Source organism: Pan paniscus, chromosome 14 (assembly GCF_029289425.2).
Source record: "Pan paniscus chromosome 14, NHGRI_mPanPan1-v2.0_pri, whole genome shotgun sequence".
Lineage (NCBI taxonomy): Eukaryota > Metazoa > Chordata > Mammalia > Primates > Hominidae > Pan > Pan paniscus.
The window spans coordinates 96,751,961-96,768,491 of NC_073263.2; the positions used below are offsets into that span (position 1 = coordinate 96,751,961).

General features: G+C 41.1%; 1 protein-coding gene across 3 annotated transcripts in view; it reads right to left on the reverse strand.

The window, feature by feature from the left end:
• Positions 1-16,531, reverse strand: part of ABCC4 (ATP binding cassette subfamily C member 4 (PEL blood group)) — a 282,705-nt gene that overhangs the window by 202,365 nt on the left and 63,809 nt on the right. For all 3 annotated transcript variants that reach the window (XM_034936857.3, XM_055096905.2, XM_055096906.2), the window contains one exon: positions 13,332-13,556. In XM_034936857.3, coding sequence (XP_034792748.3) covers positions 13,332-13,556 — 225 coding nt within the window. The remainder of the gene's footprint in view (positions 1-13,331; positions 13,557-16,531) is intronic.

The window sequence follows — 16,531 nt, forward strand, 5'->3', positions numbered from 1 at the left end:
TATGTGACAGATTTTTTTTGAGACAGGGTCTCACTCCAGTGCCCAGGATGGCGTACAGTGGCACAATCATGGCTCACTGAAGCCTCAACTTCCTGAGCTCAGGTAATCCTCCCACCTCAGCCTCCCAAGTAGCTGAGACTACTGGTACACACCATCATGCCTGGCTGATTTTTGTATTTTTTGTAGAAACAGGGTTTCACTATGTTGCCCAGGCTGGTCTTGAACTCCAAGGCTCAAGCGATCCAGCCATCTGAGCCTCCCAAAGTATTGGGATTACAGGTGTAAGCCACCATGCCTGACCGTTATGTGTATTTTACAATTTTTTTTAATTTTTAGTAGAAAAAGATTAAAAACAAATCAATTATGTTTGAAGGCCTTACAGTAAATAAGCACAAAATACAAATTCTAAACCTAGAGAAATATCTTTAAAAAAAAAACGAGAAATAAAAACATTTTCAGGGCAGGGCAATGAAAAAATGTAAAAATTTGCTACAACAGGATGTCTTAGAAGATAGAAAAAAGGAAAAAACAGAAAAAAAACTAAAATTTAAAAACTGAATTAACATTTTTAAAAAATAAATAAATCATTGGCCATGATTTCAATATAAGTCCTGGGGAAAGGAATGCAGAGCCTCATGCGGCCCTTTCCCTTTCAAGGAAGCCACGTCCAGCCTCCCTCTCCACACCTGTTGTTCCCCTTGCCATCCTCTAGTACAGAAACTTCCCTGAGGCACAAATTAAATATACAGATTTCCAGGCCCTTTCTCTAGAAATTCTGAAACAGCAGGTCAGGTCTGAGATGGCCCCAGGATTGGGGTTTTTGTTAAGCACACAGGTGACATATGGCAGATGCTGGAGTCCCTCAGTCTTGCATATGCCCTCACCCTCCATCTATTCAGTAAGGAAGTTAAACAGGCATGTCCTACAGCTCACACAACCACACCCTATACTGTACACTTGGAGCTCCCAGCTCCACAGCTCATAAACATCTGGGCTATTCAACTAGCAGAGAGACTGGGCTCTGGCCACGGCTAAGTGGCTCATACCATAACAGCCCACTCCTCTGCCTCAGAACCATACAACACTAGAAGGCAGATGTCTCCAGACACCAAGCATTGCCTTGGCTCTGAGCTAGGACACCACTTTCCGACTGTGGCAGTGAGCTGAAGTCCAAACACAGCACTGCAGCCCTGCTGAGCAAAGGGGTGGAGACCAGAGCTTGGGTTAGTTAAAGCCACTGGCATCTGCATGGCCCTGGACAGTAAGCAGGTATCAGAAGGGAAGGGCCCCAGAAGGCTATGGGGTGGGGGTGCTACAAGTCCTTGGCTGATGCGCGGGCACAGGTCAAGGCCACCCAAGCCTTAACAGAGGGCTGGTGCTGAGGAGGAGTGAGCTGAATAGAGATACTGAAGGTCAAGCTGAGGTGAGGTACTGAAATTCTCACCAGACCAGAGTGCGGAAACCTCATTCACATATCATTAACACACCTGGCATACGGTCGAAACACCAGAGAGATCATGTCTTAGAATTCAAGAGCACTATCCAGAGAAATAATTCTCAAACAGGGCAATTTTGCCTCCCAGGAGAGATGTGGCAATGACTGGAGGCACTACTGGTTGTTACAACTAGAGGGACGCTTTCGGTATCTAGTGGGTAGAGGCCACAGATGCTGTTCAACATCTTACAATGCACGGAGCAGCCTCTCCATCCCCAAAAAGAAATTATTTAGCCCTAAATGTCAAGTGCTACCCAGGTTGAGCACTAAAAAAGAGTTAACTCTAAACTTGCCCAAGAAAAAACAAGCACTACCTAACAGGGCCTGCAAATGACACGTTTTGAATCTTGAGTCCCATCAAGTTAGAGAAGCTTGGAAAACACCTTAAAATTTCCAAAGTTCTGCCCTAACAAAGCATAAAAAACAGGCCTATGAGTTCAGCCAGTTAATATGGTATTGGAGTAAAATTCAATACTTTTTAGAATTATCAGAAGTCAGACATACAATGTATCATCCAAAATGTCCACAATAAAAAATCTTAGACATGCAAGAAAGAAAATTTAACTCAGGGCAATAAAGAAAGCAGTCTTCATAATAAAAACCAAACCCCTCAAATATATAAATAATAAAAGCAAATCCAAGTAGGCACACACATTGGATTTTAAGATTTACAGAAACAAGTATAAATGTACTCAATGGGTTAGTATGTTCAAAGAAACTGAGGAAAAATATGAGTAAAGAGATAGAGATTTTCAGCAAAAAAGTGTAAAGTTTTTTGTTTGTTTGTTTGTTTTTTGAGAAAGAGTCTCACTCTCACCCAGGCTGGAGTACAGTGGTGTGATCTTAGCTCACTGCAACCTCTGCCTCCCGGGTTCAAGCGATTCTCCTGCCTCAGCCTCCTGAGTAACTGGGATTACAGGCATCCGCCACCACACCCAGCTAAATTTTGTATTTTTAGTAGAGATAGGGTTTCACCATGTTGGCCAGGCTAGTCTCAAACTCCTAACTTCATGTGATCTGCCCGCCTTGGCCTCCCAAAGTGTTGGGATTACAGGCCACCGTGCCTGGCCAGTGTAAAGTATTTTTAAAAAGAGCCCAATAAACACTCTAGAGCTGCAATACTGAAATGAGAAATAAAGGAGAAAAGAAAAATCACTGGCTGGTCTTACCAGCAGTTTAAAAGCAACAGAGAAGATTGAATAAAAGTGAAAAAGACTGACTGTCCTATAAGACAATCTCAAATAGTTTAATATATATGTAATAGGAGTCCAAGAAAAACAAGAGTGTGAGAATAAGTCAAAAAAAACTTAAGATATAATGGTTAAATATTTCCTAAACTTTACAATAATAAAAAGAATCAAATCAAAGATCCAAGAAGCTCAGCAAACTCCGAGAAGTATAAATACCAAGTAAATTATACCTAGGATCATTATCAATCCTCTAAAAAATCAGTATCAAAGAGAAAAAAAAATCAACCCAAAAAAAAAAAGAGAAACATTACAAACAAGGTAATAAAGATACAAATGATGGCTAACTTCTTATTAGAAAGAACGAAGGCCAGTTGACAGTGGAACACCTTTGAGGGGAGAGGGGCAGACACCACCAGCTATCACCCAGAATTCAACATCCAGCAACCATGTGCTTCAAAAGAAAAAAAAAAAATTTGTTCAGATTAAAGAACAAAATGAGAGAATTCATGGCCAGCAGACTTCTACTATAAGAAATGTTGGCCAGGCATGGTGGCTCACGCCTGTAATCCCAGCACTTTGGGAGGCCAAGGCAGGCAGATCACTTGAGGTCAGGAGTTCAAGACCAGCCTGGGTAACATAGCAAAACCCCATCTCTACTAAAAATACAAAATTTAGCCAGGTGTGGTGTCACATGCCTATAATCCCAGCTACTCGGGAGGCTGAGACAGGAGAATCACTCGAACCCGGGAGGCGGAGGTTGCAGTGAGCCGAGATTGCGCCACTGCACTCCAGTCTGGGTGACAGAGTGAGACTCTGTCTCAAAAAAAAAAGAAAATAAAGAAATGCTAATAGATGTTTTACATGCTGAAAAAAAATTATATCAAATGGAAACCTGGAGCTAAAGGGAAGGAATGAAGAGCACCAGAAATAGTAATTCAGTGGGTAATTTAAAAACTATTTTTTTCTTCTTTTAAATTGTGGAAAGACAACTGAATAATTAAAGCATAAATATTGTATGGCAGTGAAGATGAGGGGATATTAAATACAAATAAACCTTAAGCACAAATGAATCCAGTAAGAAACTTTAAATAGAAGTGAATCCAGTAAGTCAGGATGCAAAAAGTTCATGACTAAGGAGAAAAAGAGACTAACTCTCATAACCGGAGATTTTAACTTCTTTCCCTTCTTCTCTCCCTCTCCCCCACTGTCTGTCTGTCTGTCTCTCTCTCTCTCTCTCACACACACACACACACACAAACACACACACTATATTTGTTTCTATCCAAAGGCATGATTATCTAAATAGCTATCCTAAGTAATCAGCCAAAAATTACTGCAACTTAACACACTTTAGCAAGGTTTCAGGAAACAAAGCAAAAATACAAAAATCAATTGTATTTCTATATACTAACAACAAACGGTAAGTGAAAATTTAAAATACGATTTATGGCCGGGCACAGTGGCTCACTCCTGTAATCCCAGCACTTTGGGAGGCCAAGGTGGGTGGATCACCTGAGGTCAGGAGTTCGAGACCTGCCTGGCCAACATGGTAAAATCCCGTCTCTACTAAAAATACAAAAATTAGTCGGGTGCGGTGGCATGCATCTGTAATCCCAGCTACTCAGGAGGCTGAGGCAGGGTAATTGCTTGAACCCAGGAGGCGGAGGTTGCAGTGAGCCAAGATCGTGCCACTGCACTCCAGCTTGGGCAACAGAGCAAGAGTCTGTCTCAAAAAATAAATAAAATAAATAAATAAAATACCATTTATAACAGCACAAATGCTACTTTGAATTATGGCATTCTTTTTTAAATGCTAACAAATATAAAAATATAAAATATAAAAATATAACAAATGATCTTTAAGACCTCTATCCTAATAATTACAAGGAGAGTTAAAGATCTAGGGCTTGGTGTGAGTGGCTCATGCCTGTAATCCCAACACTTTGGCAGGCTGAAACAGGAGAATTAATTGAGCTCAGGAAGATCATCCTGTGCAACATACTGAGACTCCATCTCCACTTAAAAAAAAAAAGAAAAAAGAAAAAGAAATTTATAAAGATGTAGATAACTGAGGAATAGGTAAATACACTATTTTCTTAGACTGGAAATCTAAATAATGTTAAGATGCCCACTCTTAACATTAATAGTCAGGTGGATAGAATTGCCCTGTTTGAGAATTACTTCTCCAACAGGGCAATTACTTCATCTGGAATTACTTCATCTGGAATTCTAAGACCATGTCTTAGAATTCAAGATGCATAACCCAACAGTTTCCTGTAAAACTTGAAAAGCTGATTCTAAAGTCAATATGAAAATGCAAGAGACTTAGAATAGTCAAAACAATCATAAAAGAAAAACAGGTTGGGTAACTTTCACTATTTGATTTATAAAGCTATAGTAATTAAGATAATTTGCTATGAAGAAAGAATAGATTCTATCCACCTGACTACTAAAGTAAAACAAAGAAAATATAGATCAACAAAACAGAATAGAGGATCCAGAAAAAGATTCACACATAAATGGCCATCTAATCTACATTTTCTCCAACTTAATTCAATGGGGAAAGAGTAGTCTTCAACAAGTTGTTATCAGGAAACTGGCCCTGGGAAGTGAATGTGCTTCTCTTAAGATTTTACAGCTTAGAAAATGACAACACTGAGATGTGAACTCAGGTCTGACTGCTCTGAGTCCATGATTGCTCTCAGAGTCCACACTCAATCTCTACCCTTGCCAATCTGCCACTAGAAGACTTCATGGAGTCTTCTACAAAGTGCCTGGACACCTGACTCAACACCTGGGCTCTCCTGCATATGAGATTCCCAGACCAGATGGTAGGACACTCGGGCTGATGAACAGCTACCATGCTTGAGGTTTATACCTACAAGTCCGAAGGAGTTATTCACCAATGAGGGGGATTAAACCCGCAACCCATATGCTATCTCTGTGAACTGGAAGGTCTTAATTACAAAGCATAAAATTAAGCTGAACACATATTTGAGGCCTATTAGTATCACATAGGGGCTTTTAAAATTTCCCTAAAGCAATTAAATCAGAATGTTTAGGGGAAGAGTCCAGACACCAGTGGTATTTTAAAGATTTTCCCTCATGAATACAACAGAGAGCAGTTTGAGGAACCACTGAGCTAAAGCATTTTCTTCCAGTTTGCACCCACACCCCAGTGAAGCAAATACAATTATCAGATGATGGGACGCATCTGACACTCCTAAATCTCCAGCAGCAGAAATTTCCTCTTGGAAAAATCCAAACAAAACAAGTCCTCCCTCCTTAACTTGCTTTCTTAGCTCAAACTCCAAGCTATGGAAAGTTAACTTGGCTCCTCTTTAAGCTATTCCCTAGCAAACTAGAAGACTGACAAATTGTCCCTTGATGAGATTAATGTCTCACAAAACGCCCAGGTACAATTCAAGTTCACATCAGAAGTAAAACCAAAAACTGGGGGGGGGAGAAAAGTTTTTGAAACAAAAATTTTAACGTATTATGGACAATGTAAGAAGCACTACTGGGTCATTCTAATTTTGTCAGAAACTTAGAAAATAACATTAGAAGAGGAAGTCCAACCAAAGTATCACGTGTGTCCAGGGAGATAACTTCCACACACACCACACAGTTTCACTTTGACAACACTGTCAAGAGGCTCTCTACGAATCTTCAGAAAGGAAACCGATCTACAGACTAATAGACAAAAGATTAGTTTGAGCCATATGAAATTGCTAGTTTTGTAAAAAGGCCCAAAGGAGTTGAATATATGTAATTTCTTTTTTTTAAAGAAGAGTCTTGCTCTGTCACCCACGCTGGAGTGCAGTGGCACGGATCTCAGCTCACTGCAACCTCCGCCTCCTGGGTTCAAGCAATTCTTGTGCCTCAGCCTCCCAAGTAGATGGGATCACAGGCGTGCACCACCATGCCAGGCTAATTTTTGTATTTTTAGTAGAGATGGGGTTTCACCATGTTGGTCAGGCTGGTCTCGAACTCCTGGCCTCAAGTGATCCACCCACCTTGGCCTCCCAAAGTGTTGGGATTACAGGTGTGAGCCACTGCACCCGGCCCTGAATATCTGTAATTTCATACTATTCAGTCTAAATATAAAGCAATATACAGTCTACAGTGAAATAAAAATAGCTTTAAATAAAAACAAAAGTTCTGTTTTAAAACTAAGACCACAACACCGTATGGCTCAGTTGCTGACAAAATTTGCTATCAATTGTCTGTCCACATCCACTGAGAAAACCCAGAGGGAGACGGGGCGGGAAGACTGGGATGCAGCCGGAGAGCTACAGGTGGCTGCAATCTTCTCACCATCAGCGCATGACGGTGCATTTATTTTTTTACTTCAGGTTCTACTTATTGCATAGGGCGGCAGACATGACTTGGGAAGGGTGCACAAGCCCAGCCTCTCTCTGCATCATGGGAGGGCACCTTCCACTTCCTACTCAGTCTGTGGTAGAGGAGGCTGTCTGCTGCTCTGACCACTGACCTAAAAATATACCTGCCCTGCAGCAATGCCAGGAAAAGAGAAGGAAAAGATCAAGGCCGGGCGCAGTGGCTCACACCTGTAATCCCAGCACTTTGAGAGGTCAATGTAGGCGCATTACCTGAGGTTTGGAGTTCGCGACCAGCCTGGCCAACATGGTGAAACGCCGTCTCTACTAAAAATACAAAAATGCACCACCATGCCTGTAATCCCAGCTACTTGGGAAGCTGAGGCATGGGAATCACTTGAACCCGGGAGGCGGAGGTTGCAGTGAACTAAGATCATGCCGCTGTGCTCTAGCCTGGGCGACAGAGCAAGACTCTGTCTTGAAAAAAAAAAAAGCCAGGAGTGGTGGCTCACACCTGTAATCCTGGTACTTTGGGAGGCCAAGGCAGGAGGATCCCTTGAGCCCAGGAGTTCGAGACCAGCCTGGGCAACATAGGGAGAAGAAAAAAAAGGAAATGGTCAAGAGGAGAGGGTTCTCAAATGAAAAGATTAAAAGAAACAGGAATTCTTCCCCCAGAAAGATGAAGAGTACCTGATAATATGAACTCTGGATGGAGTATCCAAGAGAATATATACATGTATTCCTGGAGTATCCATATTCCCTGCATACAGGGAATATGCATTTCCCCCCAAGTTACAGAATTCTAAAAAGAGAACCACACAGTATCACTTAAATGGTTAAACAACACACTTAGGGTAACTACAAATATTTCTCAACACAGAAATCTATAGAGAGCACCCCTCTGAGATACACTACATACATATATTCCATATATTCTTCTAGGGCAGCTCTGTAATAAATGATAAAGGAAAACTAGAAAGTCTGCAGGGACTCAACACACCTTAGAAGGTGGAAGATGAAGGACAGACAGATACTTTACCTCAAACTATCCTTCAGAGTAACTCTAAAGAAAGTGAAGACGAGCAGTTTTATCCAGAATAAAAAGTTTCCCCAAACTTTCTCAATTCTGCAAAAAAGTCTGCAAACAGCAGAGAGGAGCACCAGCAAGCAGGCTCAGGTACTGCTGTGGCTTTACCTGGCATTCAGGACAAGCCAACCCAACATCAAAATCCACAACTCAGAAGCCAACCCACTGCAGGAACCACCACGGTTCTTCAAATTAGATACAAAGTCAGGAAATCTTGAGCTAATTAGGCCACAGATCTTAAGGAAAAGTCTCTATGCCTAATGTATTTGATAATACAAAAGCTGGGATGACAAGCCCATCCTGATTAATGAAACTGTCCTCCATTCCATCGTAGGTCTAGCATTCAGATGTTTAGCATTCAGGCTCAGATCTATCCTGGCCCTAAGTCAAGGTAGGCAAGGGCAAATGGGAGATCCAGTCTCACTGGTGGCCGGGGCTGGAGATCTTCAGCTATCCTTAATCCAGGCTCAGTTTGACTAAAGGGACCCTCTTCCTCCAACATGGCCCCAACTCCCCAACTCATGTGCTCTAAGCTATAGAAGTAACCCCTTGAGACTTGAAGATGGACACATCCCCTGCTTCTGTGTCCCAGATAGCTAAAAAGTAAAAACAGGAGATAAGGCACTGTCCCACTGCAGAGGTTATACGAACCCATGCTGGGAATATGACTTGTGACTGACAACATTCTAACATGAGCAAGTACAATGTTCAGCACACTATTGCCATGAGGAGCCCGTATTCTTAATGCCAATCTGTTGACCTCACTTAAAATACAGCCTGTGCTGCACAGTCTTTTTATTTGGTAAAAGTTGTAAGAAATAACACAGAGTTCCGAGGAACCTGAACAAACCACCATAAACCATTTCAACAGACCACCCTTGGAGCCATCAATCCAAATTAAAGCTAGTCATGATTCATAAAAACATCTCATTTAGTTCTCAAGTTAAACAGACAAATTATTAAAGAATAAGTGGGAATGTAAAATGGTGTGGCCACTGTGAAAAACAGTATGATGGTTCCTCAAAAAATTAAACAGAATTACCACATAACCCAGCAACTCCATCTCTAAATAAATATATACTCAAAAGTATTAAAAGCAAGGACTCGGCCGGGTATGGTGGCTCACGCCTGTAATCCCAGCACTTTGGGAGGCCAAGGTGAGCAGATCGCGAGGTCAGTAGTTTGAGATCACTCTGGCCAACATGGTGAAACCCTGTCTCTATTAAAAATACAAAAATTAGCCTGGCGTGGTGGCAGGTGCCTGTAGTCCCAGCTACTCAGGAGGCTGAGGTAGGAGAATCGCTTGAACCCAGGAGGCAGAGGTTGTAGTGAGCCGAGATCATGCCACTGTGCTCCTGACTGGGTGACAGAGCAAGACTCCATCTCAAAAATAAAAATAAATGAAAACTAAATGCAAGGACTCAAAGAGATAATTGTACATTCGTGTTCATAGCAGCATTGTTCACAATAGCTAAAAGGCAGAAATAACCCAAATGTCTAGTGGCAGATGAATGGATAAACAAAATGTGGCATATCCAAATAGTGAAATATTATTCACTCTTTCAAAGGAATTAAATTCTGGCATACAATACAGCATAGATAATCCCTGAAGACCTTATGCTACATGAAGTGAGCCAGACACAAAATAACAAATACTGTATGATTCTACTTCTATGAAATACTTAGAGTCATCAAATTCATAGAGCTGGAAAGCAGAAGGCTGACAACTGTGGAGAGGGGAGAGTGGACACCAGTGCCTAATGGGTACAGAGTTTCCATCTGGGAAGATGAACAAATTCTGTCGATGGATGGTGGGTTTGGGAGGCACAATGATGTGAATGTACTTAATGCAAACGAACTATTGTACACTTAAAAAGAGTTAAAATGGTAAATTTTATGTTATGCATATTTTATTACAATAAGAAGAAAAATTAATGATGAAAAGCCTAAAGTAATTTTACCAAAGCTGTGAAAAAGTAAATAAATGACGAGTCATTTTCAGACATCCTGCAAGATCATTCAATACCAAATGTCGACGACGGGCTCGGCAGTCATTCCATTTGCAACACCCAACCTGATTTCTGCCAGACCGGGAATCAGGATATGGGGGCCTCAGTGGAAACTGCCAGCGTTGCAGAGGGACCTTTCAGAGCCCTGCTGCAGAGCCAGCCTCTGCCCCAATGAAGCAGCCCACGCGTGAGGAGGAAGTGTCTTATTTCTTCACCTGGGCATGTTTCCACATACAAGGCAGGACATGAGGATATTCGTCTTTCCCACGTTTCTGGGATTTCAGGTTAAGTCTTATGGTTTAACCCAAGCAATTTTTGACTTCATAAAGAGACAATACTCCTAAGATAATCAAGCTGACAAATTAATACCTTTGGGAGATGTTTACATGCAGGTAAGCAAGTCTGCCGAGTTAGATCAGATTTCCCAAAGGCTATTTTCCAAAGCATTAGTGGAAAAGAGGAAGAAAAACAGGTGAACAATATCTCACTTGTACAAAGAGCCGTGTTTTACTGAACCACTACCTCAAACCGGACTTCATGTAGGGTGTTTAAAGTTTGCCAAGTGGAGTGTTAGTGAAAATTTTTATGAATTTATTAGAAGTATGATCTTGAAAGACAAAAATCTAGCTAGTTTATAGAAAAACCTGAGTATTCTTCTCCTAAATGGTAGAAGAGAGTACAGGAGAATAACACAGATGATGATGATGATGCTGCTGCTGATGATGATGGTGGTGGTGGTGGTGGTGGTGGTGATGATGAAGACCCCTTGACTAGTGTGTACAAGCCTTGTTATCATTTTCATGTCACACATGAGGAATCTGGGCATACCTGTTATACTGTACCATAGACACTAAGACACGAGGCCTCCAGGATTCACAGAATTATAAGATCGATTCCCCCATGTCAAAGGAAGACTTGGGGAGGACACCTTACGGACACTCTGGATAAGTGACAACGAGGTCAAATAAGAATACTTTAAATTTAAATGGGCTGGGTGCAGTGGCTCCCACCTGTAATCCCAGCACTTTGGGAGGCCAAGACGGGCAGATCACAAGGTCAGGAGCTCAAGACCAGCCTGGCCAACATGGTGACACCACGTCTCTACTAAAAATACAAAAATTAGCTGGGTGTGGTAGCCCATGTCCATAATCCCAGCAACTCGGCAGGCTGAGGCAGAAGAATCGCTTGAACCCGGGAGGTGGAGGTTGCAGTGAGCAGAGGTTGCACCACTACACTCCAGCCTGGGCGACAGAGCAAGACTTCATCTCAAAAAAATAAAATAAAATTTAAATGGCTTTAAAAAACGGCCCAGGACAAAGAGATATCCAGGACTGATTTAATGACAAGTTCTTTAGCTCTTGACACTAGCGTCTCTATGGCAACTTCTTAGCAAAGCAACCAGAAATCCTACTCCTTCTGTAACAGTTAAGACCACAGCAAACTATGGTATTATTTATGGCATATCTCAATACAAAAGCACAAATAAAATAAGAAAATATCAAATCAGGTCTTAATCATTATTACTGCCCTAATGGGAAAGAAAATACAATCAGCCTTTCCTGTGCATGGTTCGGCATCCCTGGACTCAACCAACCTGGGGTTGAAAATATTTGGGGGAAACAAAATAGGTGATTGTGTCTGTAGTGAACACACACAGATTTTTTTCTTGTCACTATTCCCTAAACAGTTATTTGTTTATAGTACCTAATACAATGTATATTTACATTATACAATGTACAATTATATAATGTACAATTTACAATGTGCAATTATATAATGTACAATTTGCAATGTACATTATATAACTGTACACAATGTACATTGTATATTGTACATTATATAATGTATATTTACATTGTATTAGGTATTATAAGTAAACCAAGATGATTTAAAGTACATGGGAGTGCACCCATTAAAAAAAAAAAAAAAATCATGTCCTTTGCAGCCACGTGGATGCAGCTGGAGACCATTATCCTAAGCGAATTAACGCCGGAACAGAAAACCAAATACCAGATGTTCTCATTTATAAGTGGGAGGTAATCATTGGGTACAGATGGACATAAAGAAGAGAACAAAGACACTGAAGACTACTAGAGTGGGGAGAGAGGGAATGAGGCAAGGGCTGAAAAACTACCTATCAGGTACCACACTCATGGCCTGGGGGATGGGATCATCCATAACCCAAACCTCAGCATCACACAATACACCCATGGAAAAAACTTGCACCTCTACCCCTGAATCTAAAATAAAAGATGAAATTATTTAAAATAAATAAATAAATAAATAAAATGCCATATATGGGAGGGTCTGAATAAGTTATATACAAATACTATGCCACTTTATATCAAGGACTTAAGCATCCTCCGATTTTTTTGTATCCTCAGGAGGTCCTGTAACCAATCCCCCACGAATACCAAGGGACAACTGTTTAATGTAAAAATTTACTTTGAATGAAAACCAACATAAAATAGAAACACTATAAGTTCTCTCCAAAATTGTGAAAAACAATCAAAATTTCAAAGTGTTATCCCAAACATCCAACTATTTTCTTAAATACCATCAAAAACAACCACAACTAGATTTAGAATATAAAGAAAGCCTGTATCCGACGTGGATTCCATTTACATTTTTCTTCAGTTAAGAAAATTACATGGAATATGACTAAATGGTTCATTTAAAAAATATAAGAATTCCCTTTCTCAAATATATTCTTTTCTCCTAGATTTAATTTCACAGATCCAATTTCACTGAAGTTCACTTCTGAATACAACTGTGATGTAAGTGAAGGTTTTAATGAACAACAACAAAAATTTCCATAAATACAACTATGAGATTGAGGCAAAGAAACACTGAAAACCAATTTGATATTTTTAATTAGATTTCATTATAAATTTAGTATTCTGCAACAGCCTGTTATCAAAGGCAGCCATGCCCTGACAGCAGTAGAAAACTTTCATTATACACTGGAAAATTTTGCATAAAGAAAAAAAACATTGGCCTGATGCAAATAGCAAGCTTCTCTAGTAAGGTGTAAATGATTCTATTTACAGAAGTTTTCTTCGTTTTTCTTTTTTTAGAGACAGGGTCTTGCTCTGTCACCCAGGCTGGAGTGCAGTGGCTATTTATGCAATATTTAATTTACATAAAACTTCCTCAGAATGCTTCTGATGCTTCAGGTGAGGTACATGTTTAATGCTGAATGTCACTTACCTTCCGATAAATCATATGGCACATGGCTACTCGTAACCTCATCCCAGCACACTGAACGTGATAAAAATATAAGTGATGCAGTATAGCCAAAATGAGCGTGCAAAAAGTCAGCACCGTGGCATAGGCGTATGCTGTGTTCAAAGCCACAGAATCCATGGGATCATAATTTTCAAAATAATTAATAATTTTTCCCAAAAATATGGGCTGGATTACTTTGGCACTTTCCTAAAAGAAGAAAAAGAAAAGCCTTTAATTAGACATACAGACCACACCATTTTTTCTTTTTACTTTTTCTTTTTTCAGATACCGCTTGCTCTGTCACCCATGCTGGAGTATAGTGGCACAATCCCAGCTCACAGCAGCCTCGAACTCCCTAACTCAAGCAATCCTCACACCTCAGCCTCCCAAGTAGCTGGGACTACAAGTGCACACCATCATGTAGAGCTAAATTTTTTTTTTTTGGTCAAGACAGGGTCTCACTATGTGGCCCAGGCTGGTCCCGAACTCCTAGCCTCAAGTGATCCTCCCACCTCAGCCTCCCAAAGTGCTAGGATTACAGATGTGAGCCACGGCACCTAGGCTCGTTTTTTCTTAACACAAGTTTTATATTTTCGAAGTGCAACATTCATCACTCATCTAAAAGAAAAGCAGAACTGTTTTCTTCTTTAAGACAAGCCGATAGGAGTTTTAACCTGAAATCAAAATTCTAATTTCAAAGTCAATAAAGTTTTAGTACATTGTGCTTGGTACACTGCGCGTGCTCTGTATTACAAACAGGGCTTTAAAGCACACTTGGCAAACTACAAAATTAAGTCTTGGCCTAAGGTGAATAAGGAAAAAAATGGCCCAAGAGGAGTAAGGAATTTGCTTACAAACAGACACCCCAGCTCTCACCCCACTTCCTCTGTACCCTGGACATCCCAGCCCACAGGCTCGTCTATGGGAGGCCAGCACTCTTGCCACCTTCTTCACAGTTAAGAGCCTTTGTGAATGGAGATATTGGCACAAACCCAGATCAGAAAATCAAACTCCAATTTTTCCCAATCCAAACTCCAAGAGTCGGTAGATCTAACACCACCAAGTCCAGCTTCAGTTGGAGTGGGGAAAAGAACCAGGCTTGGGAGGATTCCAGGCTCTTGGACCCACAGGACATTGCTTCAGTATGTTTCTGCCCCCTACAAGCCCGGATGTGCCCAGAAGAACTGCCACTTTGGCTCAGGTAGTGTGGAGTCAAAAATTAAACACAGCAGAAATTGAGCTCAAAGGGAATGTCATCAGTGGCTCTCTTTATCAGCCATATTTTGAAGGTCCTGGTTTTGAAGCAATATTAATAATCATCTTTTCCCCAAGGCAAAATTAAAATCCCACACCAATGAGCTGGGAAGCATGCGGGCTTACCTTCTGAACAAGACGTAGGGAATGCAATTTTAACCTCCAAGACTAAAGGCAAAGAAACAGCAGAACGCAGCTTGAGCCACGGTTTGAGGTAAGCAAAGGAGCTTTCCTTTACTCTCCCTGCCAAATGAGCACTTCACCCCGCAACCTACTTCCTCCCTCTCGAACCCGTTGTAAGGGACCCTTTTCCCCCAACAAAGAAAACCAAACACTCATTGCAAATCCAGGTCACCAAAAGTAAACATGTAGGCCCTCGACATCATTTCCTCCTGACTTCTCAAAAGACAAAATGCAAAATGTTTGAAAATCTTTCAAGACCTTAACCTTGAAAAACAACTTTTCCTTTTAAGCAATCTCTCCTTCTTAACAAAGACATAATAAACACCTGACAGGTTTGCCATTGATAGCTGTTTTCTGTCCTTCTGAAGTGAGGGAAGAACAATCAGTAAAAAACAAAAACAAAATTAACACACACTTTCATCCCAAACAACTAGCACGGGATCAGGATATTTACAGAAGACATTCCCATCCCTCAGATGGGTCATGATATTAAATCCCAACACGCCTGTCTCGGCATGCAAGCGCGCGCACACACACACACACACACACACACACACACACTCACAGACTTCACCAACTGCACTGCCTTCCATGAGGTCATGGAAGTTTTCCCCTATGATACAAAAATCAGAAAATACCATTTAGTTGAAGAATTATGAATAAGATGATCAGATATAAAGAATGCAGAGGCTCACCGTTACATTTCCAGCAAGGCCAATCGTTCAAAAGGCACTAAGAGTTTATGGAAGAGCCCCCAGTACAATGGGTCATAACACAAGACTGTTTAGAGTTTACTGAGATGAAAATCTGGACGTTTACATCAAGAAGCATGACGGCCAAACTGTACACACGGGCAGCCCCGGCTCAGGAGTGCCAAGGGCAACCAGGGCCGCAGCAGACACACCTGGGCTATCAGCCAGACGCTCAGTGCTCTTTGCCTTTCTAAATGTTCCTGAAACTTCTCACGGTCCCCGGGAGTCACTGTTACCTGTTACACACTTCTCCATTTCAGCTGTAGGTGAGTATGATTCAAACGGCAAGAGGGATGGTCCCCAGAGGAAATAACAGATGCAATAAACCCAGCGAAAGAGAATGCAAAAGGCAGGTAGGTCATGACTACCTAATTGTCCAGATTTCCCTGCCGAGAGACAGCATTTAATAATCCAGTCAAGCAAATGGGCTCATTGGTGAGTAATGCTGGTTTTTGGTCCATGCTTTTCCACGGACCTCTCCATCTTAACCTTCAACTAATAAGAAACGAAACAACTGGGAAAATACTCATTATCAAAATTATAACTAACCAAATTTAAACTTTCTAAATATCAGTACCAAGGTCAAAAGTAACTCATATAAATTCTCCACCTTAGAGACCAACCAATCTACGACCTGGTGAAGAGTCTTTCCACAAACAAGCTAAGAATAGTCCTTACTCCTTCACAAGAATTCTCCTCAACTGTGAAACCATGGAGATTTTTGAGAGTCCAGTAGGATACTTCAATGTTCCATACTTCAGGTTCTACTGGAGTCCCAGAGTACTTGAAGGCAGATACTTCTCAATGGAGTATTTGGTACTCAGCCTCCTGACATTTGAGCCCCATCCCTTGCTTTCTTGGAGCGACACATTACATGTCTAGGCCCAGCGGGCATGCGGCCTCCATGCTCCTGCTCCCCCACACACTTCAGATATTCCTTGCCCAACTGCACCATACCAGATTGCATGGGAAGGAAAGAAAACACAGGAAATA